This window comes from Dendrobium catenatum, unplaced genomic scaffold, assembly GCF_001605985.2.
Source record: "Dendrobium catenatum unplaced genomic scaffold, ASM160598v2 fragScaff_scaffold_909, whole genome shotgun sequence".
NCBI lineage: Eukaryota > Viridiplantae > Streptophyta > Magnoliopsida > Asparagales > Orchidaceae > Dendrobium > Dendrobium catenatum.
In genome coordinates, this window is record NW_021319371.1 from 16,968 (window position 1) to 42,605 (window position 25,638).

Genomic DNA, 25,638 nt, shown 5'->3' on the forward strand with positions numbered 1-25,638 from the left:
TCGCAATCCTATTCTACTCCCCTTGGAGGGCCAGGAAGCAGCTTCTTTTCGGCAACCAGAGGATCTTCTCATCCGTCTGGATGATTTTGGCTAGCTGGGTTTTTATTCTATGGATTGCTTACTGAGTCCTTTTGTATTCGCTTTTCTTTTCATAGGTTTGTTTTTGTTAAGCACCTGGGCTGATATGTTTTGTCATTTGCTTCCTTTTTGCCTTTAGCAAATGATCTTTTTAGTTGTATCATTTTCATTCATTAATGAGATGGGCTAAGGCCCCAAATTTTCCCAAAAAAAAAAAAACATTTTATTGAGGCATAAAATAGATTTTACGAAAAACAAGGACCCGTTTGAATAAATGACTTTATTGCATCTTTCCACGTGTAGGTCCAAGATGCCGAGTTGTTTCCTTATTCGGCTTTCGAATGTCTCCGTGGTTGCATCCCTGTCTTTATTATAAATTTATTTTCAAATTTACGATTTCGAGAGAGCTAGAGAAAGCGGAGGCGACACGAGAAGCCATTTCAGAGACATTGAGCGAAGGAAGAAGAAAGGAGCTCAGGAAGTGAGATCAAAATGGCGAGAAGAGGATTTCTAATGTCCTGCTTCTTGGCAGAGGGCTCCTCGCGAGACCTCTCTGCGAGGCCCCGATATCCATCGATGCCGAGGTACCCGAAGGGGGTGGCTAAGGAGGAGGCGATGGGAACTAGAAAAGACGTAGAGGCGCCGCCGGAGGGGCATAGGACGGTGACGTTCTCTGTGTACGGAATGGCGTGTTCAGCCTGCGCTGGGTCGGTGGAGAAGGCGATCAAGCGACTACCGGGCATCCACAACGCCGCAATCGATGTCCTCAACAACCGTGCTCAAGTTATCTTTTACCCCAATTTCGTCTCGGTAAGTCTTGATCTCTCTGTTACTTGTTTTCTCACTAATACAATTTTGCTTTTTCTTTGTGATCGGTGGATGATAGACGTGTAACTTTTAGGTATTGAACTCTAATTGATTAGTGAAGATGGTTAGTATTTTCTTATGTGGAATATCTTGTTTAATAACTGCTAATTAATAATTTGTTGAGATATTTATATTTAATTTGATGATTAAGCATGATTCGATTAGTTTCATGTACTATGTATTAATTTTGTTATCAATAATAATTATTAAAATCTTATTTCAGCTTACAGAAAATCTATAAGATTTTTACTTCTATTATTTCGATTAATTTCAGTATTTAATACCCTCAAAATTTAGTATATCCGGATTTACAGGATTGACTAAATCCTGCTTGAGTTGAATTCTACTTCAATGGAAACAGCCCCTTAGTATAATGTGATATTTTCGTTTTGGTGAGATATTTTTTGGTTTGTTTAACGGTGATGAATGTATGATATTTTATTTTTAGATTTTAGAAACAGGTGGATTTAAATGTGCTTTTATTTTTAACTGCAAGCTTCAGTTAGTTATAGGGTTCTTGTGATTAATATCTTTTTGTTTATCTATGAGTTTCTTTGTAATAATCTATTTTCCTATTTTCTCTTCGTATTTCTTTTAATCTGCCATGCTTAATTTTGTATTGTTATGTTGTAATTTCGATTAATGTCATCTATAGTGTTTTTATTTAAGCGCGTGGTTGTTTCTCCGTGAACTGGAGATTCACTTCATTGTTCCCTCTGCTTGAAGATGGATGGAATGGATCTCTACCTGATCAGTATTTTTATGAATGATAAGAAATGCCGCTTTTTAAATTTTACAAGTTGAACTAAAAGACGAAGGAACATAGTGCTTAATTCCATTTTCATTTGTCGTTTTGATTAATTATTTTAATTTATTTCTTCCTTTGCCTTTGTGAAAAGGTTGGAGTAGCTCCAGTAGAAGATAAGATTAGAGAAAGTCGCCTTAGATGGTTTGGTCACATAAAACGGCGGCCTTGCGATGACCCGGTTAGGAGAATAGAGGTATTAGATTTGACTTATGTTAAGAAAGGTAGGGGTAGACCTAAAAAGACTTTGTTAGAAAATATTAGGAATGACCTTTCTTTATTAGATTTACACGAGAATTTGACTTTTAATAGGACACAATGGAGAAAAAGGATTCATGTAGCCGACCCCACGTAGTGGGATAAAGGCTTGATGTTGTTGTTGTTGTATTTCTTCCTTTGCCTTTTGAGCTCTGCCCAGTTCATTAAAATGTAGCTTTAGCGAAATGTTTGTAGAAATATTAGATCCGTTATACGCACGTGTGTGTGTATATATATATATATATCTGTTTAAAATTGCGCAATAAGAGGCGCGCCTTGAGGCGCGCCTCTGCGTAATTTGACCCAAAACCGCCTCAAACGTTTCGCTGACGAGATCTAGATTGATCTTAATCTGGAAGTTATAAAATCTAATTTGTCTATGCTGGAGAGAGCGGTAGTTGGGAAGATTCTGGGGAGAAGGGTGTCCTATTTCTTGCTTAAATCGGAGATCCAGTGCCAATGGGGAAGTTTGGAGATTTCCAGTTGACGACCTTGGGATTTGAATGCTTTGTTTGCGTGTTTCTTCTGTTGAAGCTAGGGATGCTGTCCTTTGCAGAGGTCCCTGGTTCATTGGCAGCAACATTGTTGGGCTGGACAAGTATCCTGTCCTTTGAGGCGCACCTCTGCGCAATTTGACCCTAAATTATATATATATACATATCCCTTATATTGGTCATTTGGGACGTCCTTGTTGGTTAAGTTCTTTCATGTTTTGTGATATGTGCTTCTTTCATAAATATGATGATATTTTATAAGGGGTATTTATTTTTCAATAGTTTTTCTTTGTTATTGAAGGAAGAGACATATACTTTTGCTGTTTGGTCATAGTGGATAAATGATTTGATCTTATATAAGAATTTGGGCTTCATTGAACAATCTGTGGGATGTTGGATAAGTTAAAGAGTCAAAAGTTTTTGTTATTTTCAGCAAGGTAATCAGCAAATTCATTACATCTCTCTAAGCTGCTAAAGTTGCAAGAAGCATGCTGATTAAAGATATATTTAGTGTTTGGTGATTGAAGATTATGCTTTAAATTTTGCGATGTGGAAGGTCATTCGTCTACTTTTAATGTTGTTTTATGGATGCTGCTTTGTGTCATATGCTAGTTCTTTTATATTTTTAGTAACATATCTCTATAGTCATGTAATTAATTTTTCTGTATGGTATGCTAACACCTGTGTCTATTGTTTATCCTTTTCAACCCTCTCATTTTATATGTCAAGACTTGTGTTCCTTCTTCATTGTTCTCCTAAACCTTTTTTTTTTGTCCGGAAAGGTTCTTTAAATCCAGCATTTGGTTACCCAATGAACTTTTTTTTTTATTACAGAGGTTCTAATGAATGTGCATAATAATATTATGTACTTCATGCTCCACTCCTGTTCTTGACTATTACTTTTTATGAAATGTTACAACTGCAGGAGGATCAAATATTATGTACTTCATTGCAACGTCAAGCTGTTGAACAGGCCAGCTTTTGTTGAGCGTGATTGTTAGCAAAATTCGAATTGTTGGTAATTTTACAATCGGATTGAACGTCTTGGTATAGTTAATACCGAACTCTTGGTGGTTGCCTTGTGCGACCAATCTTGCTTTATGTTTGGATATCGAGCCGTCTGTCTGGTATTTCGTTCTATACGTCCATTTTGAACCAAGGATTGAAGCGTTGTCCGGAGGGAGAACCAAGTTCCAGATACCCTGTTTCTGGAGAGCAAAAATCTCTTCAGCCATAGCATGGCGCCAATGCATATGTTTGGAGGCCTCTATGTAGGTAGTAGGATCGGCTTGATTGGAACTGGACGGGTAAATGTGTAGAAGATTCAGCCTTTTAGTTTGTTTTAAAGTACCCGTTTTGCTACGAGTAGTCATGGGATGTTGTGTAGGCGGACGGATTTCTGGAGGATGGGCAACGGGAGACGGTACAGAAGGCTGACTGTTGTTGATGTCGTTCTGCGGTGAGGGATTGTGCACGCTTGACTTTGCTTCCATAGAGACATTATTGTTAATTGCAGGATCAGCTGTGTTAGAAGAGCTAGTAGAATATGGTGTTAAAAGCAGCGGACAAATGTCAGCCTTTTTAGTAGTAGTATTAATCGAAGTCATGGAGAATGGAAAAACATTTTCATGAAAAATAACGTGCCGAGATATCGTGATTTTGTTGGTTTGAGTGTTGAGACACTTGTAACCTTTCAAGACATCGGAGTAACCAAGGAAGACACAGGGTTGTGCAGTGGGCATGAGTTTGTTGCAGTTCTGAGGAGGAGATAGAGGATAGCATTTGCATCCAAACACTTTAAGTTCCTCATATACCTGTTTCCTGTTATACATAAGTTCAACAGGAGTAAAATTTTCAGTTGTAGAGGACGGTAACCTGTTTATTAAGTAGACGGCGGTGGTGACCGCTTCCGGCCAATACACATATGGCAAGGAGGTCGTGAGAAGCAACGTGAGAGTTGTTTCGATAATATGACGGTGCTTTCTCTCAGCGAGCCCGTTTTGTTCCGGCGTGTAGGGGCACGAAAGCTGGTGGGATATGCCGTGAGTGAGGAGGAAGTTTTGGAACGACGAGTTAACAAATTATGTTCCTCCATCGGTGCGGAGCGATTTGATACGTTGTGAAGTAAGATTTTCAATCTGATTTTTGAAATTTACAAACGTAGGAAACACATCAGATTTAAATCTAATCGGATATATCCAGGTATAACGCGTATAATCGTCAACAAATATCACGTAAAATTTAAATCCTTGATTCGAGATGATCGGGGCAGGACCCCAAACATCGTTGTGTATGAGATCGAGCGGTTGCTTTTGCTTATTGTTAGAGTTTTGAAAAACGAGTTTGTGACACTTAGCAGCAGTGCAAGATTCACAGGGAGCGCAGTGTTTATTCATTTTAAGAAAGGGATAACAATTAGAAATGAAATAAAAAATGCGCTTATGAGGATGTCCTAAGCGTTGATGCCAGATCTTGGTCGTTTCCAGCTGAACGGAGAGAGCTTTGTGAGATCAGGTTGACGAGAGCATAGGAACAGCGTAGAGCCCATCTTTAGACGGTCCTCGAAGGAGCGTTTCCTGCGTCGCTAGATCCTTCAACGTCAAACCAGAAGGGTCAAAAGTAATAGATATGTTATTGTCTTTAGTAAGTTGAGAGATAGAAACTATGTTGTATTTAAGTGTAGGAGTGTGAAGAATTTGAGATAGTCTCAGCTTATGAGATGGGGTCGGGAGAATTCCCGCCCTCGCCGAGCAATGCTGATAGAATGGAAGTCGCCAATAGTGACGTTGTCCAATCCTAGATATGGCTTGGATATCGATAGATTATCCAGGAAATTGGTGAGATGCGATGAAGCACCTGAGTCCAAGAACCAGTTTGCGTCCGTTGTGTCCGACGAGTCCAGCAGAGCAGTGTTTGTGTTCTTGATAGGTGGAGTGTATTGCAGATCAAGACGATGCCAACACGACTGAACGGAATGACCTTTCTTGGAACAAATTTGACAGAAGATCGAGGCGTTTGGGTTATTTCGAGTTGTATTGGCAGAACTGTAGGTGTTCTTGCCTCGTGTCCTTCTTCCACGACCTCTGCTTGTAAATAACGCGACGTTCAGATCTGTAGCCGCAGGAAACCGAGCTGCATCTGAGGCAAGATTGATTTCCTCACTTAGAAGCAGCGGATATATTTGACCCAAGCTAAGAGGTAGCGGTGTCGTTCGAATTGCCGATTTGAACGACTGATAGGGTTGCGGGAGGCCATTCAAGATGTAGTGAATCACATCTTCGTCATCTATGGACGAACCAGCCGACGCAATTTGATCCACAATGGCTTTGATCTCCGAGAGATACTCAGTCATGGACTGATTCTTGAGCGATACATTGTGTAATGCATTTTTGAGCTGTATCACCTTGGACCGATTTGTGGCTTGAAACCGGGTTTCAAGTGCCGCCAAGATCTGAGCGGTAGAGTCCAGCGAAATGACGTAGGGAAGAATCGAGGAGGAGATCGTGGAGAAAATGGAGGCCGATAAGTTCTGATCGGTGAGCAGCCATTGCGAGTAGCAGGGATTGGAGGACGAGGAGCCGTCGGAATTCAACAAGAACTGAGGTGGTGGAGGAATTTTAGAGTCTAGAAATTGAGAAAAATCGTTAGCACGAAGAGTTTTCAAGATCTGGGATTTCCAGATCAAGAAATTGTCAGGGACGAGCGGAGTTGTAACAAGATTTCGAAGGTTAGAGACAACGAATTTCAACGTTGCCGGAATCATTGGGTCGTCGATGGACGAGCCGGAGCTGCGATCGTGCAGCCTGGTGGAAGAATCGGATTCAACCATTTCTCAGGATCAAAGACCTTTTCCTGATACCATGTAGAAATAGTGCAACCGAGAGAAAACAAGAAAGAATGAAAGAAGAAGATGTAGCAAGAAACGTATTCTATCTTTATTACCTTTTACACAAAGCCACGCCAGTCTATTTATAGAAAACACTTAAGACTAAAATAATAGATTAACGGCTACTGAGCATTCTGGAAAATAAACCTATTTACCGAAATATTTAAACGACTTTATATATATTCTAATAATTAGTGAAGATGGTTAGTATTTTCTTATGTGGAATACCTTGTTTAATAACTGCTAATTAATAATTTGTTGAGATATTTATATTTAATTTGATGATTAAGCATGATTCGATTAGTTTCATGTACTATGTATTAATTTTGTTATCAATAATAATTATTAAAATATTATTTCAGCTTACAGAAAATCTATAAGATTTTTACTTCTATTATTTCGAACAATTTCAGTATTTAATACCCTCAAAATTTAGTATATCCGGATTTACAGGATTGTCCTGCTTGAGTTGAATTCTACTTCAATCGAAATCGTTTTGGTGAGATCTTTTTTGGGTTGTTTAACGGTGATGAATGTATGATATTTTATTTTTAGATTTTAGAAACGGGTGGATTTAAATGTGCTTTTATTTTTAACTGCAAGCTTCAGTTAGTTATAGGGTTCTTGTGATTAATATCTTTTTGTTTATCTATGAGTTTCTTTGTAATAATCTCTTTTCCTATTTTCTCTTCGTATTTCTTTTAATCTGCCATGATTAATTTTGTATTGTTATGTTGTAATTTCGATTAATGTCATCTATAGTATTTTTATTTAAGCGCGTGGTTGTTTCTCCGTGAACTGGAGATTCACTTCATTGTTCCCTCTGCTTGAAGATGGATGGAATGGATCTCTACCTGATCAGTATTTTTAAGTCTGATAAGAAATGCCGCTTTTTAAATTTTACAAGTTGAACTAAAACACGAAGAAGCATAGTGCTTAATTCCATTTTCATTTGTCGTTTTGATTAATTATTTTAATTTATTTCTTCCATTGCCTTTTGAGCTCTGCCCATTTCATTAAAATGTAGCTTTAGCCAAATGTTTGTAGAAATATTAGATCCATTATACGCGCGCGTATATATATATATATATCTTCTTTCATAAATATGATGATATTTTATAAGGGGTATTTATTTTTCAATAGTTTGTCTTTGTTATTGAAGGAAGAGACATATACTTTTGCTGTTTGGTCATAGTGGATAAATGATTTGATCTTATATAAGAATTTGGGCTTCATTGAACAATCTGTGGGATGTTGGATTAGTTAAAGAGTCAAAAGTTTTTGTTATTTCCAGCAAGGTAATCAGCAAATTCATTACGTCTCTCTAAGCTGCTAAAGTTGCAAGAAGCATGCTGATTAAAGATATATTTAGTGTTTGGTGATTGAAGATTATGCTTTAAATTTTGCGATGTGGAAGGTCATTCCTCTACTTTTAATGTTGTTTTATGGATGCTGCTTTGTGTCATATGCTAGTTCTTTTATATTTTTAGTAACATATCTCTATAGTTTTGTAATTAATTTTTCTGTATGGTATGCTCACACCTGTGTCTATTTTTTTCCTTTTCAACCCTCTCATTTTATATGTCAAGACTTGTGTTCCTTCTTCATTGTTCTCCTAAACCTTTTTTTTTCCAGTCCGGAAAGGTACTTTAAATCCAGCATTTGGTTACCCAATGAACTTTTTTTTTTTATTACAGAGGTTCTAATGAATGTGCATAATAATATTATGTACTTCATGCTCCACTCCTGTTCTTGACTGTTACTTTTTATGAAATGTTACAACTGCAGGAGGATCAAATTCGAGAAACAGTTGAAGATGCTGGATTTGAAGTTGCATTGATTCAAGATGATGTTAAAGAATTAACAACTCTTACATGCAGGCTGCATATTAAGGGGATGACCTGTACTTCTTGCTCCAGTACAGTGGAATCAGCATTACAATCTATTCCTGGGGTCCAAAAAGCTGTAGTGGCCTTGGCAACTGAAGAGGCAGAAATTCGTTATGATCCTAAGCTTGTAAGTGCTGACCAACTCATCAAGGGAGTTGATGATACTGGATTTGAAGCAATACTGATTACAGCAGGGGAAGGTAGGAACAAAATACAACTTAAAATAGAAGGGGCCTGCACTGAAAGGTCTATCAGAATGGTTGAAAGTTCACTCCAGGCACTCCCTGGCATAGAGGAAATTGTTACGGATCCTGTTCTTCATACAGTTTCAGTATCCTACAAGCCAGATCAAACTGGCCCTCGTAACTTCATTGAAGTGATTCAATCAATAGATTCTGGTCGTTTATCAGCAACAATATACTCAGAAGGAGGGGGGAGGGAATCGCACAAGCGTGAAGAGATTAGGCAGTACTACCATTCTTTCCTCTGGAGCTTGCTATTCACGGTCCCAGTATTTCTCTTTTCCATGGTGTTTATGTATATTCCTGGCATAAATCACAAGCTAGATATCAAAGTAGTGAATATGTTAAGCATCGGAGAGCTTCTAAGGTGGATATTATCAACTCCCGTGCAATTTATAATTGGCCGAAGGTTTTATACTGGTGCGTACAAAGCTTTGAGACATGGATCTGCTAATATGGATGTGCTGATAGCTCTTGGAACCAATGCAGCGTATTTTTACTCTGTTTACTCTGTGCTCAGAGCAGCGACTTCTCGAGATTTTGAGTCGAATGATTTCTTTGAGACAAGTTCTATGCTCATTTCTTTCATTCTACTCGGGAAGTATCTTGAGGTACTAGCAAAAGGCAAAACATCAGAGGCCATTGCTAAACTCATGGACTTGGCACCAGAAACTGCAGTCCTCATCATTCATAACGAAGATGGAAATATAGTTAGTGAAAGGGAAATTGACAGTCGATTGATACAACATAATGACGTGATCAAAGTGATGCCTGGTGCAAAGGTAGCTTGTGATGGCTTTGTAATATGCGGTCAGACCTATGTCAATGAGAGTATGGTAACTGGAGAAGCAAGACCTGTTGCAAAGAGGAAGGGGGATAGTGTGATAGGGGGCACTGTAAATGAGAATGGCATGTTGCATGTCAGGGCAACACATGTTGGATCTGAAAGTGCTTTATCACAAATTGTTCGCCTTGTTGAATCAGCTCAAATGGCCAAAGCTCCTGTACAGAAGTATGCTGATCGCATTTCCAAATATTTTGTACCACTTGTAAGTTCAACAATTACTTTTCTTGCTTTCTTAAAATCCATTCAAAAGTTAAAGAATTAGTCTTATTCATGTTAATTCAAGGTTTGCTTAATATACAACAACTATCAGACTGAACTTATCATTGTACGTGCATGTTGAGTAGTCTCTTATTCAATGGGCTAAAAACATCAATGAGGTACGGTGCTAGAAGTAATCTTAATGTTAGGAAAGAAAAGGGTTGGCTAACATGGTCAAAGCCATTTAGAACAGTTTTTCCTAAACTAGATAATTTTATAGAGGATGAAATCAAAAGATCACTAAAGTAGGGTTACATTTATTCTAATCAAGTTAGTTTTCAACCTGAAAGCCTATAAGGGCTAACCGCTAAGTATTTTCACAGAAATATAATTTTTCAACCATCAAATATAGATTAACCTAAATTCTCATGTGCCTTAAATGTTTCCTCCTCGCATAAATGCTCTCCATATCATCCATCACTCTCCTTAAACAAAAACTTTTCAACATCGTCTTCTATCATATGACAAGAGCCCACTTAATGATGAGAGGCACTATGGGATTCACTACTCTTAAATTTTGCTCAATGATGATTTAAGGCACTAAAAACCTTTGAATGCCACAGACCCATAAACCATTTTATCGTAAGCCAAATCATCGCCTATGATCACTTTTTAAGGGTAAAATCAAATGAGGATCAAAGTTGGGCTGGATATGCTAGTGTTGAAATCTATTTTCAACCCAAATGTTTAAGCTTATAGACAAGGGCTAATCTCTTAGTATTTGTGTACCAACCTATTTTCAACTATCTGGGATAGACTAAATCTGAAGTTCCATGTGCCTCAATAGTTAAAACTGTTACATCTTTGACATGGTGTGAATGCTGAAGGATCCTTCTTGTGAACGCCTTTTGCAAAGTTGGACCAATGCTGTTGCTATTGTAGGTAGTTGGAGTTTACCTATGAGTTGGTTATGTAAATACTCTTTCTACCTTCATTTATGCTCAATCGAATTTATGAGATAAATGTTTGCTAAATTATGTTATTTGCTTCATGAATAAGCTTATAGACAAATCAATAAGCATTCTCATCAAGTCATCTAGTTCATGGAACCAGCCTTCGGTGATTTTATATGGCAGTCTCAAGTTGTATGTCATTTGCATGTATCTGGATGCATATATTATTTCTGATATATCTCATCTTTTTGCTGTTGGATAGTTAAAATACATTTTCAGCCACTCAAAAGCCTAAATTGACGGATGTTTGGATTTTTTAATTTATGCGTGTTATGTGCAGGTCATTATTCTATCACTCTTAACTTGGCTGGCTTGGTTTCTAGTGGGAAAATACAATGGCTATCCAAAATCTTGGATTCCATCTTCAATGGATGGGTTTCAGCTTGCCCTTCAATTTGGCATATCAGTTATGGTCATAGCATGTCCATGCGCACTTGGCTTGGCAACCCCCACTGCTGTCATGGTGGGCACTGGAGTTGGTGCTTCTCAGGGTGTGTTGATTAAAGGAGGTCAAGCACTTGAGAGTGCTCATAAGGTATGGAATTAGTAAATTCTTCAATTGCATCTTTTATCAACGCCAATGCGAGCTTTAATTTTGTCTTCTTAGCTTCATAAATACCTTATCTTGCTTCTGCTATGTTGTAGTCAATCATAGATTACATAACTCGCGCATTCAAGTTCTGTCTTGGTCAACGACCACAGTACCTGCTCCTGCACCCAAATATTTTAATGATTATGACATTATTTTGTGAAGGCTATTTTGGTGATTTAAATAAAGTCCTATAGGCCACATTGGAGGCAATCTTACAACAACAACAGCAATAAGGCTTTATCCCACTATTTGGGGTTAGCTATATGAATACATTTTTTTCATTGTGTTTAATTAAGAGTCAAATTCTCATTTAAATAAAATAAGAAAAATGTCATTTTTAATAATCATAGCTAAGTCTTTTTAGGTCTACCTCTACCTTTCTTAACATAGTCCAGATCTAATATATCTACTCTCTTAAAGGGCACCGGAGGGCCAACATTTTATGTGACCAAACTATCTAAGATGACTCTCCCTAATCTTATTTTCCATTGGAGGTATGTTGACCTTTTCACATATATACTCGTTATGCATTCTGTCTCTAAGAATCCATTTGAGCATTCTCATCTCTACAATACTTAATTTTATGTTTTTCTTTTAATGGCCAATATTTTGCGCAATAAAGTATTCTAGGTCTCACAACCATCTTATAAATTTTTTCCTTACATTTGAGGGATACTTTTCTATCACACAACATATGCATACTGCTAATTCAACTATCTAACTTGAGTTCTATTAAAAATATTCTCATTTGTTCCACCACAGCTTTGAACCATAAAACCTGAAATATCTAAAACGTGTACTATTTTTAATGACTTGATCACCCAATGTTACAATCACACTATTAGATCTATTACTATTAAAATTACCCTCAATGTATTGATTTAAGATCCACTCAAATGAAAAATTTTAGAAATTTTTAGACTCTAAGGTTGATATCTATAATTCATGTTTTTCATCAAATTTTCTAGTCTTATCAACAAGAAGAATATCATAAGCAAAAAACATACACCAAGGCACATCCTCTTGCAAATGTCTAGTAAGAACATCCATGACTAAAGCAATAAGATATGAGTTGAAAGTTGATCATTGATGTAATCCAAGTAAAATAGGAAAATGCTTAGTCAAATAATCATGTGTTCGAACATAAATAACAGCTCCTATATCCTCAATGACTTGAATATATGCATTATTAACTCATTTCTTTTCTAGAGCTCTCTTGGAACTTTATCATATGCTTTCTCTAGAACAATAATTATTATATATAGATTCTCCTTACTCTCTCTATATTTTTCCATCAAATACCTCAACAAATGCATAGCTTCCATAGTATACAAATTCGGCATGAATCCAAATTGATTTTGAGGAACATTAGTAAACGGTGTAACCTATGCTCAATTACTCTTTATCACATTTTTTCAAAACATTTATTTTGAAAATTGAATTATATGCAACATTGAAGGTTATGGCATTAAGGGTATATGGTGGTGTAACTTTATCATTGGTTGGAATCAGGTATTCACCATATTTGAATAGGAATATAATATTCTTGTGCTAGTAGTGCTGGAAGATATAAATTCTTTGGTGATTATGACACCTTTCACCTTTAAGGTCTGGCAGTGTGTGTTGGTTGTTTTGAAGGCAAATAAAGTTATTGGAGTTTTCATTGTAAAGTGCAATATCATGTGTTGATGTGTTGGATTTAACAATTATGGTGATGTCTCATCGAAGCAAAAATGATACTAAGTATATGATATTAAATAATAGAAAGGTATAGCTACTGTAAAATATTTTTTTATGATCCTAGAAAAATAATACAACAACAACAACAACAACAAGCCTTTATCCCAATATGTGGGGTCGGCTACACGAATCTTTTTTCTCCAAAAGGAAGAATGTTACTATTTTTTGGTTTAGTTAGAGAAGGAAGTTATTGGTCATAGCTAGTGCTATTTCTCATTTGGAGTTCTAATTTGTGAAATTCCTATGAAAAATGCATTGAGGCTTATGCATCAAGTTTTTTTATAAGGCATGTGTCTCTGTTTGGCTGAGGCGTGCCTCACCTTGTTGGCGCTAGTCATACGCCTCATCTTATTTATATATATTTTCTATTAAAATATGCCTAAATTATAAACTACAGCCCCAACAAATCATGCCTTCATGCATCCCTGAGCCGCATCAGCTTCCTCTCAGCTGCCTCAACCTTCAGCTCGTTGCCTCCGCAGCAACTACTACTGTCATAGCCACCACCGATGTTCACTTGGAAACCGCATACTACGACCACTTCCTCATCTAAAAATCTAAAAATTTTAAAGTATTAATTTTATCTTCATGTTGATGACAAATATTAATGAAAGTTTAAGATAATTGAAATAAATAAAGAAGAAGCATATTGCGAGGCATTGAGCAGCACGAGATAAGGTTGGAGAGAGTCCAATTTATTATGATGACAACTCAAATAAAGACCCCTCGATGATGACAGTACAAATAATTTTTGAGTCATTGTCAACTATTTTAGCTTTATTTGTGAATGAAATACTAATGAGCAGGGAACTGGAAAAGAATTAATTTGAAGTTGAACTTGATGTTATATGATACTTTTATGCAATTCTTATATTTTTATGTTATTTTGTTATTGTAATATTTGGATTTTAGTTTTATTTCACACAATTTATCACTTGCAAATTTATGTTTTTTGTAATTTTTGTTTCATATGCATGTCAATTGGTTACTTCTTAGTTCAATAGAAAATTAATGTCATCTTTCCGGTGAAAAATGCCTTGATTGGCTTATGCCTCATCTCATGAACAAAAGACGCCTCAATAAGTAATTGCGCAATTTAAACCTTAGGCATATCCTTCTTCATGTATAGCCGTCATTTTTGCACTACTTAATTGTATTTTCTGTTAATTTGATAAGTGGTATCTTTGTCACTTTATCCAACTTTGTATGAAGTTTAAACTTTAATATATTTTTTTTGGATGTTGGATTACTTGATCTCTATATTGTTAAATATGTAAACTCACTTAAGTCAAATCATGTAAATTTAGGTGTTCCTTTTTTGTGATGCTTGATCTTTTTTTGTAGTTTTTTGTTAACATACCTACACTTAGGTAGAGATGCTCTCCTAACAATATAAACTCGGAAATCCATAGAAGTCTAACTCTATTTTCATTTAACATAATGATATTATGGCTTTCAGTATATTTTTAGAATTTCTTGTTCCCAATTTGTTGGATGCTTTACTGCCATTTACACCGAAAGCTGATTTATTTTTGTAGGTGAACTGCATTGTTTTTGACAAGACAGGCACTCTTACAACAGGGAAGCCGGTTGTCATTAGCACAAGGCTTTTGAAGAATATGACCTTGCGTGATTTCTATGAATATGTTGCAGCTGCTGAGGTTGGTATCATTAACCTTCAACAATACTGGAAAACATATTTTTGTTATAAACTTTCCTAAAATAATTTGGAATCTTAATATAGTGATGTTCAACAAAATATGAATTTCTGCAGTACTTCTTTCCCTGCCATTGAAGCATAAGCCAATGATGTTTATTTTCAATATTCATCAGCTTATCTGTTATCTCAACTAATTAATTATATTCCAACGAGTTGCTGTAATATTCCTCTCAAAATATAGGCTTTCGTACTAACACCTTAATACATACTAAACAGGCAAACAGCGAGCATCCCTTGGCGAAGGCCATTGTGGAGTATGCAAGGAAGTTTACATTAGAAGAAAAATATACTTGGCCTGCAGCACAAAACTTCGTGTCTATCACGGGTCATGGCGTCAAAGCCATAGTAGGAAACAAAGAGCTCATTGTAGGAAACGAGAGTTTGATGCAGGACTCTGGCATTGAAATCCCAGATCAAGCTTTAGAACTTCTCAAGGAAGCTGAGGAAATGGCACAAACAGGAATCCTTGTGGCCATGAACCAGGAGATTGTGGGAGTGATTGCAGTTTCTGATCCCCTGAAACCTGGTGCCCAGGATGTCATAAACATTCTTAAGTCCATGGATGTGAGGAGCATTATGGTAACAGGAGACAATTGGGGCACTGCAAAGGCCATTGCCAAAGAGGTTGGGATAGACACCATTGTTGCTAAAGCAAAGCCTGGAGACAAGGCAGAAAAAGTGAAAGAACTTCAGGTATTTTGACTTTGCTTATGATTTCCGTCATCACAATTATCATTAATTATGGTCCTCCATTCATTCCTATCTTAATATCCTTATTTATTTTATAATCAATATGTCTATTAGTGACTTCTGAATCACTTAATACTCAAACCTTAATCTTCTCATTTATGCCATATATGAAGATGTCTGGGTTAACGGTGGCCATGGTTGGTGATGGAATCAACGACTCGCCGGCACTTGTATCTGCTGATGTAGGTATGGCAATTGGTGCCGGCACTGACGTCGCCATTGAAGCGGCTGATATTGTTCTCATGAAAAGCAACCTAGAGGATGTTATAACTGCTATAGATCTTTCAAGGAAAACCTTCTCACGGATTCGCATGAACTACATGTGGGCGCTTGGTTACAACATCATTGGCATTCCTATTGCTGCTGGAGTTTTATTCCCTTCAACAAGGTTTCGATTGCCGCCATGGGTTGCAGGCGCTGCTATGGCAGCTTCATCAGTCAGTGTTGTCATGTGCTCGCTCTTACTTAAGAACTATAAAAGGCCAAAGAAGTTGGAAACCCTTCAGATAAAAGGCATCATGGTCGAGTGAATTGCTTGCTGGAATGAGATCTTCGATCTTCCGAGTTTTGAGCTCTGTAAATATGTACAGAGGTTTGCTTCATTGGCTGATAGAAAGTTGGAACTACATGTTTTGCTACAATAAGTTCATGAGTGTTGAATCTAAATGATTGTCGACTACACTATAACAAGCATCATTGGGTGATAATGTGCGTCACAATTATCATCCTGGTCATTCCGAACTACATTTTTTATATACTTGGATGTATTTGGTTGTATTTTATTTTCTTTATCATAATAAAATATAATAGAAACTCTAGCACACAAAACAAATAGAACACTTGTTAATAAAATAAAAATATTTATAAGATTATCGAGTATAAATGTGAAATAATAGAGTTTAAATACAATAAATCTTAAGATATACATAAAAAATAACTTAATTCAAGATGCATGAACTCCTTAGGGATAACATAGTTTTCCCATTTTTGTTCTATGGCCTGAATTTACTAAATTTGGGAGTTTAGAAGATCTAGAGGATTGAAGAAGACGAAGCGCAGGAGTAAATGCTGGAGAAAGCAGCGGAAAAAAGCATGCTTTTCGATTGACTTCAGGCAGTCAGTCGTATCGAATTTAAAATGAGAGAGAGAAAGGAAGATTGTACTGCCAATACGCTACTTAATGCGAAATTGAAGCAACAATGAAGAAATGACGATTAGGAAAAGCAAAACTTGACAGGCTTGCGGCTGTCTGAAGAGCATATACAAATACCAATGAGAAGAAAAATTATATAATTACAACAGGCAAAGGCTAATAAGATTATTATTTTTTTATTAGAATGTTGTATTTTATTAACTAAATATGTATAAAGCTATGTTTTTCGGTCCTTCTAATTCAACCTTGGGTTTGAATGGCTTCAACTTTGAGTTTTATAAATCGACTTGGGTTGTCATTGGTCCTGCAATTTGCCATGCCGTGAAGTCTTTTTACCTTAATGCTTACATTCCTCGTGCTGCCAAGGCAATAACCATCATCCTCATTCCTAAAACCACTCATGTAGAGGTCATCTCAGACTTCAGGCCTATCTCTCTTTGCAACACCAGTTATAAAATTATTACTAAAATATTGGCTGCTAGGATGAAACCATTAATGCCCTATATCATCAAAGGAAATTAAACTGGCTTCATTCATAATAGGATCTTTAGCCAATGAGATCCTCTTCCATTCTAGAAATACTGCTAAGCTTAAACTTTTATATGATAAACTTGATATTAAAAAAGCATTTGATAGTATTTCCAAAGATTTTTTTTTATTGTGATGATGGTGCAGAAATGTTTTCCTAACATGTTTATCAAGTGGATTAGAGCCTATATTAATGATATCTGGTTTTTATTATGCATTAATGGGACTCTCGAAGGGTTTTTTCCCTCTTCTGCTGGGTTTAGGTTGGGGTGCCCTTTAAGCCCTTACGTTTTTTGTAAAGTCATGGATGTTTTTTCCTGTCTCCTGGATTGTCCATCTAATGATGTTATGTTTAATGCACTTCATGTAGATGGGCTTCAAATTTCTCACCTCATGTATGCTGGTGATCTCATTATCTTTGGGAAAGCTGAAGTTCATAATTGTGGGATTCTCTGTCAGCTACTTAATCAATTCTTTGAGGTTTTTTATTTGGATTTGAATTTTTGGGAGAGCTCCCTCATTTTGCCCTCAAACTGTCAAAATGCAAACAACATTTGCGCTATCCTTAACATCCCCTCCACTTCCACTTACATATCTTATCTTAGAATTCCTATATCCCCTTACAACCCAAAGCTATCTAACTTTTCTAAATTGATGGAAACTATTACTCATAAACTCTCTAGATGAAAAGCTAAAGCTTTATCTTTTGCTGGTAGATTACAATTTTTATGATTCACTATTTGTAACACGATTGCTTATTGGATTCATGATTTCGTTCTATCGAAAATCTTTATTAAGCAAATTGAGAAACTATGTGCTAAATTCCTCTACTTTAGTGATATTGCCACCCGCAAACTTCATCTTATCTCGTAGAAAAGCACTTGTAAGCCCAAAGTTTTTGGAGGTCTTAGTATTCCTTCCTTTTATTCTGTACAATTAAGCTGTAATTGTTCTCTTATTGAGAAGATTTAAAACTGCAGCAGCCCTCTCTCTACTTGGCTCTTCTATAAATATTTGTCTCCTTGGAATCACCTGCATCTAAAGCTTTTGATTTATGGAAAAACTTTTGAAAAGTTCCCGATCAGCTAAAGGAAATTTCCACTTTTAAGGTTTTATCAAATTCTCCCATTTCCCTTTACTGAGATCATTGGTATAATGGGAAATTGCTGGATGAGGTCACTGATATGCATTCCATCTTAAATCATTTTCCTATCAATTCTAGAATTTCTATCATCTTAAAGGTTCATGATTGGGAGCTGCCTTCATATTTGTCTGCTACTCTACTCCAAACCTCCTCTGTCATTCCTATTAATACGAATGTTAAAGGTTGCCTGTTATGGGGCAATGGGAATGAAAGTATACACAACTCTTACCTAGGTTATTTACATATGGTTAACATTACTATGAACTAGAATCATTTTGTATGGTACAAGCGTTATGCTCTTAGATTTTTTTCTTACTGTTGGATAGGGTTAAAGGGAGGGCTTATGACTGTTGATGTTCTTATATCCAAGAGAATTTTTGTTGATGCCATCTGTCCTCTATGTCATTCCTTTATTGAAACTGCCACACATCTGTTTTTCAAATGTGACTATTCTTTCTCAGTTATAACCAAGCTTGTTCCTAAGATGAGAAGTCTCCTCCTTAGACCCAATATCCTTCAGGCATTTGAATTCACTAGTGAGAATCAGGCCAGGGTTAAGCCCTTCTATTATCTTTTAATTTGCTGCTCAGTTTATCACCTTTGGAGGGAAGGAAATGATAAAATTTTTTGCAATTCTTATGCATCTTCTTCTTCCTTATGCCAAAAGATCAAAAGTGACATATTTTCAAAAGTTTTGAAATGCAAAAAATGGTCAAACTCTATTGGACATGCTTTAGTTCAAGGCTCCTCTCTCGGCTGGGACATCTTCTCCTCTATTCTGGTGCTGTTGTGGCTAGATTATGAGTGGGATATTTCATTAGTATGGGCAAGGATGACTGAATTGCACATTTTCTCCCTTTGGAAGATAGTAATGGTTGAACTGCAATCAGATCGATTGAATGTTTGCAATTCCTCAGCCCTATGGTTCAAATTTTCCAATCCTATCATTAGCATTTTTGTGGTGGTTGAAGTTTTGTAGGTGTTATTTTTTCTCTTTTGTAACACCTTTTTTTGTTAGGTTTTTTGTCTCTTTCAATTTTGTTTGTGCTTTTGCACAATTCTGTTTTGTTTTTGTTGTTCTCCTCTCTTTTAATACATGTAACTATTTTACATTAATGGAAATGGGTTAAGCTCATAATTTTCCAAAAAAAAAAAAAAAGTACAAATTAATAATTAATTAGATAATGAATATATAATAAATATGATTTAATTAATATAATTTTAGTTAATTGAGAATTTATATTAGAAATTTATTTTATTAATTTAATAGTTAAAATTATCTTGATATTCATATATAATTACATGATTAAGTGTGATTTGATTAATTTTGTTATGAATAATATTCATTAAAATTTTATTTGAACTAACAGGTTTTAAATCTTGAAATAAAAATATAAATACTTCTCTAAGATTTAATTGGCTTTAATCCCTTTCCGTACCAAATAATTTTTTAGGATTTAACACCCTCAGTAAATCTGAATTAATGAGGTTTATAAAATCTTACTTGAATCCAAATTGCCCTTAGGATTTCTATTCTACTCTTTTGAGTTAATCAAATAAGTTAATGAGGTTTCAATTGGAGCATTTTTTTATTGCTTAAGCAACATTTTATTATAAAAATTTTTAAAAGCAACAAAAAATAATTAGTAAAAGAATGAAGCTTAAGTTTTTTATTCCTCTATTATTCTTTGGCTTCTTTGACTGCATATTGATTCAACTTTTGTCAACAATAACAAACAATAATATCTAGCCTTTATCCCACTACATGGGAACTTTTATTTGGTCCGGTGAACTTACGTAGAGCTACGTTCGGCCGGCACTAAGATCGCAGGCACAAAACGAGAAATACCTAGCAAATATCGAGCAATACCAATAATAACGAGAAATATCATTATGTGAAGACAAAATACCGAGTAATATCGAGCAATACCGAGTAATACCAAAAAATATAGAGTTTTTTCTAGAAAAACTCGGTATTTTTTGGTAATACTCGGTATTGCTCGGTATTGCTCGGTATTACTCGGTATTGGTCTTCCCAGAGTGGTATTCCTCGTTATTATCAAACAATACCTAGCAATACCGATCAAATACCGAGCAAAAATCGAGTAACAATTCTCTGACCGAATGTAGATCTGCGTCCGGTCAGATGACGTAATAAAAGTTCACTACATGGAGTCAGCGACATGAATATTTTTTCTCCCTTGTTTTCTATTAAGAGTCAAATTCTCACTTATATCTAGTAAAAAAGGGTCATTTCTAATATTTAAAACCAAGTTTTTAAAATAGGTCAAATTTAATACATATAGTCCCCTTACCGGGCCATCAGAAGGTTGTCCTATTATGTGCCAAACCATCGAAGGCGACTCTCTCTATCTTATCTGCCACTACAGCTACTCCAAAATTTTCACCTATATGCTCATTTTGTATCTTGTCTCTGTTGACCTCTGGTCATAGAGTCAAAACCCAGCTCAAACCTCAACTAAAATCCCTAAATCCATACAAAAATTCTGTTCAAATAGCTTACGTCGTACAAATCGGTGCTGAAACAGTCACTTCTCCGCAAAATCCTCTGTAATACTTGTAGCCCGCCTCGATTGAGGGTCCTGATATGCCGTTAAATAGCAAGCTAATGAAGCCTTCGGGCTTTGCTCTCCTTTTTTTTTGGGGGGGGGCTTCCTTTTTTTTTTTTTTTTTGGGGGGGGGGGGGGGGAATTTAGGGGCAGAAGCCTATTCATTGCTAAAAAGAGATTACATGTAAGTAAAGAAACTGAAACTATAATCCAAACATCTCATAGAACAAAAAGAGATTTTGGATTCTAAAGAAAAGAAAATTACAATTTAATGGAATATAAAGCAACAACGGGTTGGCTGTAAGCCAATAAGGACTCAGATAGATGCTCAAGTTGCTCGAAAGGGTCAAAAATAAGTGAGGAACAGAAATTGAGCATAGCCCCTGGTTGCCCAAAAGACCATCCAAGGGGCAGCTGAAAGATTTCAGCGATTATCATCGTCCTTCCAAAAATGTTACTCCCAACGAGCTGATACAGCGACAGATTCTTCAAAATTCCAGAAAAAACCCATAACTCAGTCTTCGGGTTGAAAGGGGATAAGCAGAGGACGGGAAGAACATCTTCACCCAGTATCCAGCATACATCATATTTTCCATCCATGAGTTTTAATCATAATAGCTTTCCTGATTTTAGAAATAGTTGTGGCTTTGCAATCGATAATGCCATCAAATAACCGGTCATTTCTTGCCCTCCAAATAAAGTAAATCATCGAAGAGGCAATAAGAAGATAGTAATTTCTGGTATTAGTGGTGAAACCATGTTCCCAAATACTGTCATAAAGTTGGTGGATGTTTGGCCTCATAAAAAGGTTGTGCATCCAAGGGAGAAGTGCTTTTGCAATGTTGAAAGTAAAATTACATTCGAAATAAAGGTGTGTTATAGTTTCCTTCTCACAGTGGCAAAAATAGCACGTATTAGGGACAGAAATACCACGAACAGCAAGCACGTCTGCTATTTTTAAACCCCCACGGAACGCTAGCCAGGCGTAAACTGAAAAACGGAGAGCCGATTTTTTATGCCGGATGTATTTATACCAAGACACCTTATTCATGGAAGCAAAAAACTGGGAATTAAAATCACCGAATTTCAGGTTTTGCTTATCAAGCTAGTTATGATTCTCCTATTGCTTATCAATATAAACAGATCTAATAAGAGAAACAAGGTGATTGTCAAAACAGTTAGGAAGGGCCCAGTTATCACCCTGAATAACCTGCGAGATTTTCCAATCAAATAGATTGGAGTAGCTGGAGATATTGCTCAGGTTTTTGATGTAATCAGCAACAGAGGAACCACTACACCACGGGTCCCAAAAGAATGATAGATTTCTGCTAGCATTAACAGAATGTAATACTACTTTTAATTTCATTTGCCTTCTTACACAAAAATTCCCAATATTTGGATTTTTAAATGTCAAAATTTTCAAAGAATTTATATGCTAATAAATAACAATTCTAAATAAAAATTTATCAATTTTTATGAAATATTTTATAACTATTAAATACCATAATATCATATTTTTATGTACTATCATATTTTAAAATAATTTGGAAAAAAAATTATACATACATAACACTCCAAACATTTGTATTTACACATCTCACACCCAAACTTCACTTTTTAATGTTATGCCACCTAAAAGCCATAACACTCACCAAATACAACACTCCGGAGAACAATTATTACGTCCTCTGACCGGACGTAGAGGAACGTCCGGTCGGAGGCAAATTCCCGCCAAAAAAATGAGTTGTACCGAGCAATACCAAACAATAACGAAGAATACCATCATTTGAAGACTCAATACCGAGTTATACTGGGCTTTACCGAGCAAATACCGAGTTATACCAAAGTTGTACCGAGTTTTTCCCAGAAAAACTCCGTACAACTCGGTATTTCTCAGTACAGCTCAGTATAACTCGGTATTGGTCTTCAGAGAACGGTATTACTCATTATTGTCAAATAATACCTAGTTGTACCGAGCAAATACCTAATTTTTTGACGGGAAATTGCCTCCGACCGGACGTTCCTCTATGTCCTTGCACCGGACGTAATAAAAGTTCCTCTGTTTGCTTCCGTCAGAAACCAGTTCTACCATCGGCTCTTCTGGTCGACAAATTCACCCGTCCACTTTCTACTTCTTCAGACTGTCGACGTGCCATCTTTGATCCACTTCCACCTCCTTCAACCTCCCCGTTGCCGCCAATTCCACTATCAGAATTCCCCAATTGAAGATCGGACATTCCTCCAAGCCGCTGCCACCGACTGACCCTATTATGAAGAGCGGCATCAATAAGGAGATCACGCTAAACAAAGAGAAAAATGAATCGAAGACGACAGAAGCAGCTAAATACAAAGAATCTCAAAGCTTACAATGATAGAGTTTCTTCCAAACAAAAATAAGAGCATTTGACACGCTATGAAGCTGCCTTAATTTTTCCGTTTCCCCGACGAAAACATTTTTTTAACCCGTGTTGATGAGTTTCTCTCTTTGCAAATTCTGGGGATGCTTGATTCAATCTCATTTTCTCTAAGAAATAGTAGAAGCATAAATTAAGGAAAAAAATGTGCATAAAAAATTAAGAAATAATTGTCATCATGCTGTTGAGTTAAGACAAAACAATAGCAGAAAAAAAATCATATAATTCACTGGATTTCAATGCAACTAATTGAAAACAGTAGAAGCAATTGCTTCATAACGACAGTTAGCAACATCATTTATTTCATGGATTGGAGCTGCATGATGACAGTTAGCAACTAATTTGCACGTCTAACGAGTATTTTTTCACGAACTTCAGGAAGAACATTTTCTTCGGATGGAGAAAATAATTAGTGTGTGCCGAATGGGATTCAACTGCTAGATGGAATTGCTCAATCGGCCGTCGGATGGGATGGTTGCACAACACTTTGGCTCGGTTGAGATGTGTTCGCACACCCTGGAGAAGACCGCCGATGCGGACGGCGCGGTGGAGGTGGCTGCTGCTCTGGCCCATTCTGTGAAGAAGATAGAGATATTCCTCACCAAACACCACCCAAATTTCACCCAACATAGATATGATAAGTTCTGTAATCTATAAAGATTAGAAAGGAACAAAAAATAGAGAAGGAAGAAGATGAACAATAAAAATGGAGATTGGAGTGGCTCCCCTCGCTCTCTCTTCCCTGGGATCGACATAGCGCCCTTTTTTGCGAAACAGTGAGGCGAAGAGGTGTTGCAAGGGAAAGTCACTGCTTTTTTTTTTAAACGGGAGCAAACAGAGTGTTGTATTTGGGGAGTGTTAGGACTTTTAGGTGGTATAATAGTAAAAAGTGAAGTTTGTGTGTGAGATATGTAAATAGAATTGTTTTGAGTGTTAGGTATGTAAAAATCCCTAGTTATTATAATGTACTATCATATTTTAAAATAATCTAGAAAAAAAATTATACTTCATACAAAACAATTTTTTTCTAATAATAATATAACTATGATATATTTTTAAGATTTAATTAAAAAATTTAATAAATATGTAATTACATATCATGAATAGCTATTTATATTTCTCATGAATAAATATTTATATTACTTACCACCGTTCTGAGAAGGTGCAAGAAGATCAACAACCTTGATACCAATAAAAAGGATTTGCTGCTCTGTTGCTTGATCAACAAAGGCAGGAGCCTCACGCTGGATAGGAAGTAATTGGCCTTTATTTGCTCTCCAATAACATTCATGATGCGGCCAAGGGTACTTATCCACATGTACGGTAATAGGGGATCCGATGTTCAACACCCTCATTCCCCGGTAATCGTCTAAACTCCTTTAGGGCAAGAAGAGGAAAACAGAGTGATTACATCACTGTGAGATTTAACAGTCCTTAAATCCTGGATTTAGCCTAAATCCAGCTCAAATCAAGCATAAATCCTACTGTTTAAACAGGATTAATTAGCTTACATCCTGCCCAAAACTCTACATAAATCATCTATCCCGAGCCTATCAGCATAAATCTTGTTAAAATCATATTAAGATCTCGTTTAAATTAATTAGATTTAATTATAATAAATTTTATAATTATAATTAATTATTTCTAATTATACTTAATTTTTACTAATCATAAATTAATCATAATTAATTAATTTAATTTAATTTAAATTATACTAAATTATTAATTAGTCATATATTTTTTATAATCAATTAAATTATAATTAATTATTTTTAATGGGAATTAATTATTATTAATCATAATTAATTATACTTAATTTTTTTAAGTAATAATTAATTAAAAGAAAAAGAAAGATAAGTGCTTCCTCTTACCCCGATATGCATGCCAACTCCAACGACGTCCCTTCGTGCAAGTATAAAGTTCTAAACCCGAAAACCCTGCCCTCGATGCTTGCAATACTGTGAACAACCACTCATCCTCGCTTTTCTTAACACGGTGGGAGGAAGTTTGTTGTGGTGCTTGCGACGAGGTAGGTAATCCCCCTAAAATCCTATTTTTGGCATTCGTAGCACTCAAAGGGACCCTCTATGCATGCTTTTCTTAGCATGGTAGGAGGGAACTCAATGTAATGCCTACGATGAGATGGCGAGCCTTGTGCTTGCTTTTCTTAGCATTATGAGAAAAAAATATAAGTACCCATATGTGCCTTAGTGTCGTCGGGCAAACAACTGTATTTTCAGACAAGTATTTTTGAAGGCCCATGCATGCCTTTCTTGGCATGATGGGGATGAAGACTACTGTTGTGGTGTCACCCGACACTGACCTTGCACATCTTTCGTGACGTGATGAGCAAGTTAAGAATTATGTAGTTTCCCCTAAATAGGGGATACACTAGGAGGATGCCAAAATTTCATTTGAAAATGCACGAGACTTGGACAATTACAGTGGAC

General features: G+C 36.2%; 1 protein-coding gene and 1 long non-coding RNA gene across 2 annotated transcripts; one reads left to right on the forward strand and one right to left on the reverse strand.

Moving 5' to 3' along the window:
- The first annotated feature begins 456 nt into the window (after positions 1 to 456).
- On the forward strand, positions 457 to 16,156 carry LOC110107823 (copper-transporting ATPase HMA5-like). The gene is made up of 6 exons (XM_020838222.2): positions 457 to 888; positions 8,177 to 9,568; positions 10,858 to 11,112; positions 14,448 to 14,570; positions 14,846 to 15,322; positions 15,493 to 16,156. The coding sequence occupies exons 1-6, from the start codon at positions 571 to 573 to the stop codon at positions 15,907 to 15,909; spliced, it is 2,982 nt and encodes a 993-aa protein (XP_020693881.1). The 5' UTR covers positions 457 to 570; the 3' UTR covers positions 15,910 to 16,156.
- Positions 16,157 to 22,902: 6,746 nt separating this feature from the next.
- LOC110107822 lies at positions 22,903 to 24,596 on the reverse strand. The gene is made up of 3 exons (XR_003701624.1): positions 24,336 to 24,596; positions 23,142 to 23,298; positions 22,903 to 23,039 (listed from the first exon to the last, which is right to left on the reverse strand). It is a non-coding gene; the product is annotated as an uncharacterized LOC110107822 (long non-coding RNA).
- Between the last annotated feature and the right edge of the window lie 1,042 nt (positions 24,597 to 25,638).

Excerpts from the sequence above, each read along its gene's own strand:
- LOC110107823 (XM_020838222.2), top strand. The coding sequence starts at position 571 with ATGGCGAGAAGAGGATTTCTAATGTCCTGCTTCTTGGCAGAGGGCTCC. Across the intron at positions 889-8,176 it reads TTTACCCCAATTTCGTCTCG|GAGGATCAAATTCGAGAAAC; the intron begins GTAAGTCTTGAT and ends TTACAACTGCAG. Across the intron at positions 15,323-15,492 it reads AAAAAGTGAAAGAACTTCAG|ATGTCTGGGTTAACGGTGGC; the intron begins GTATTTTGACTT and ends CCATATATGAAG.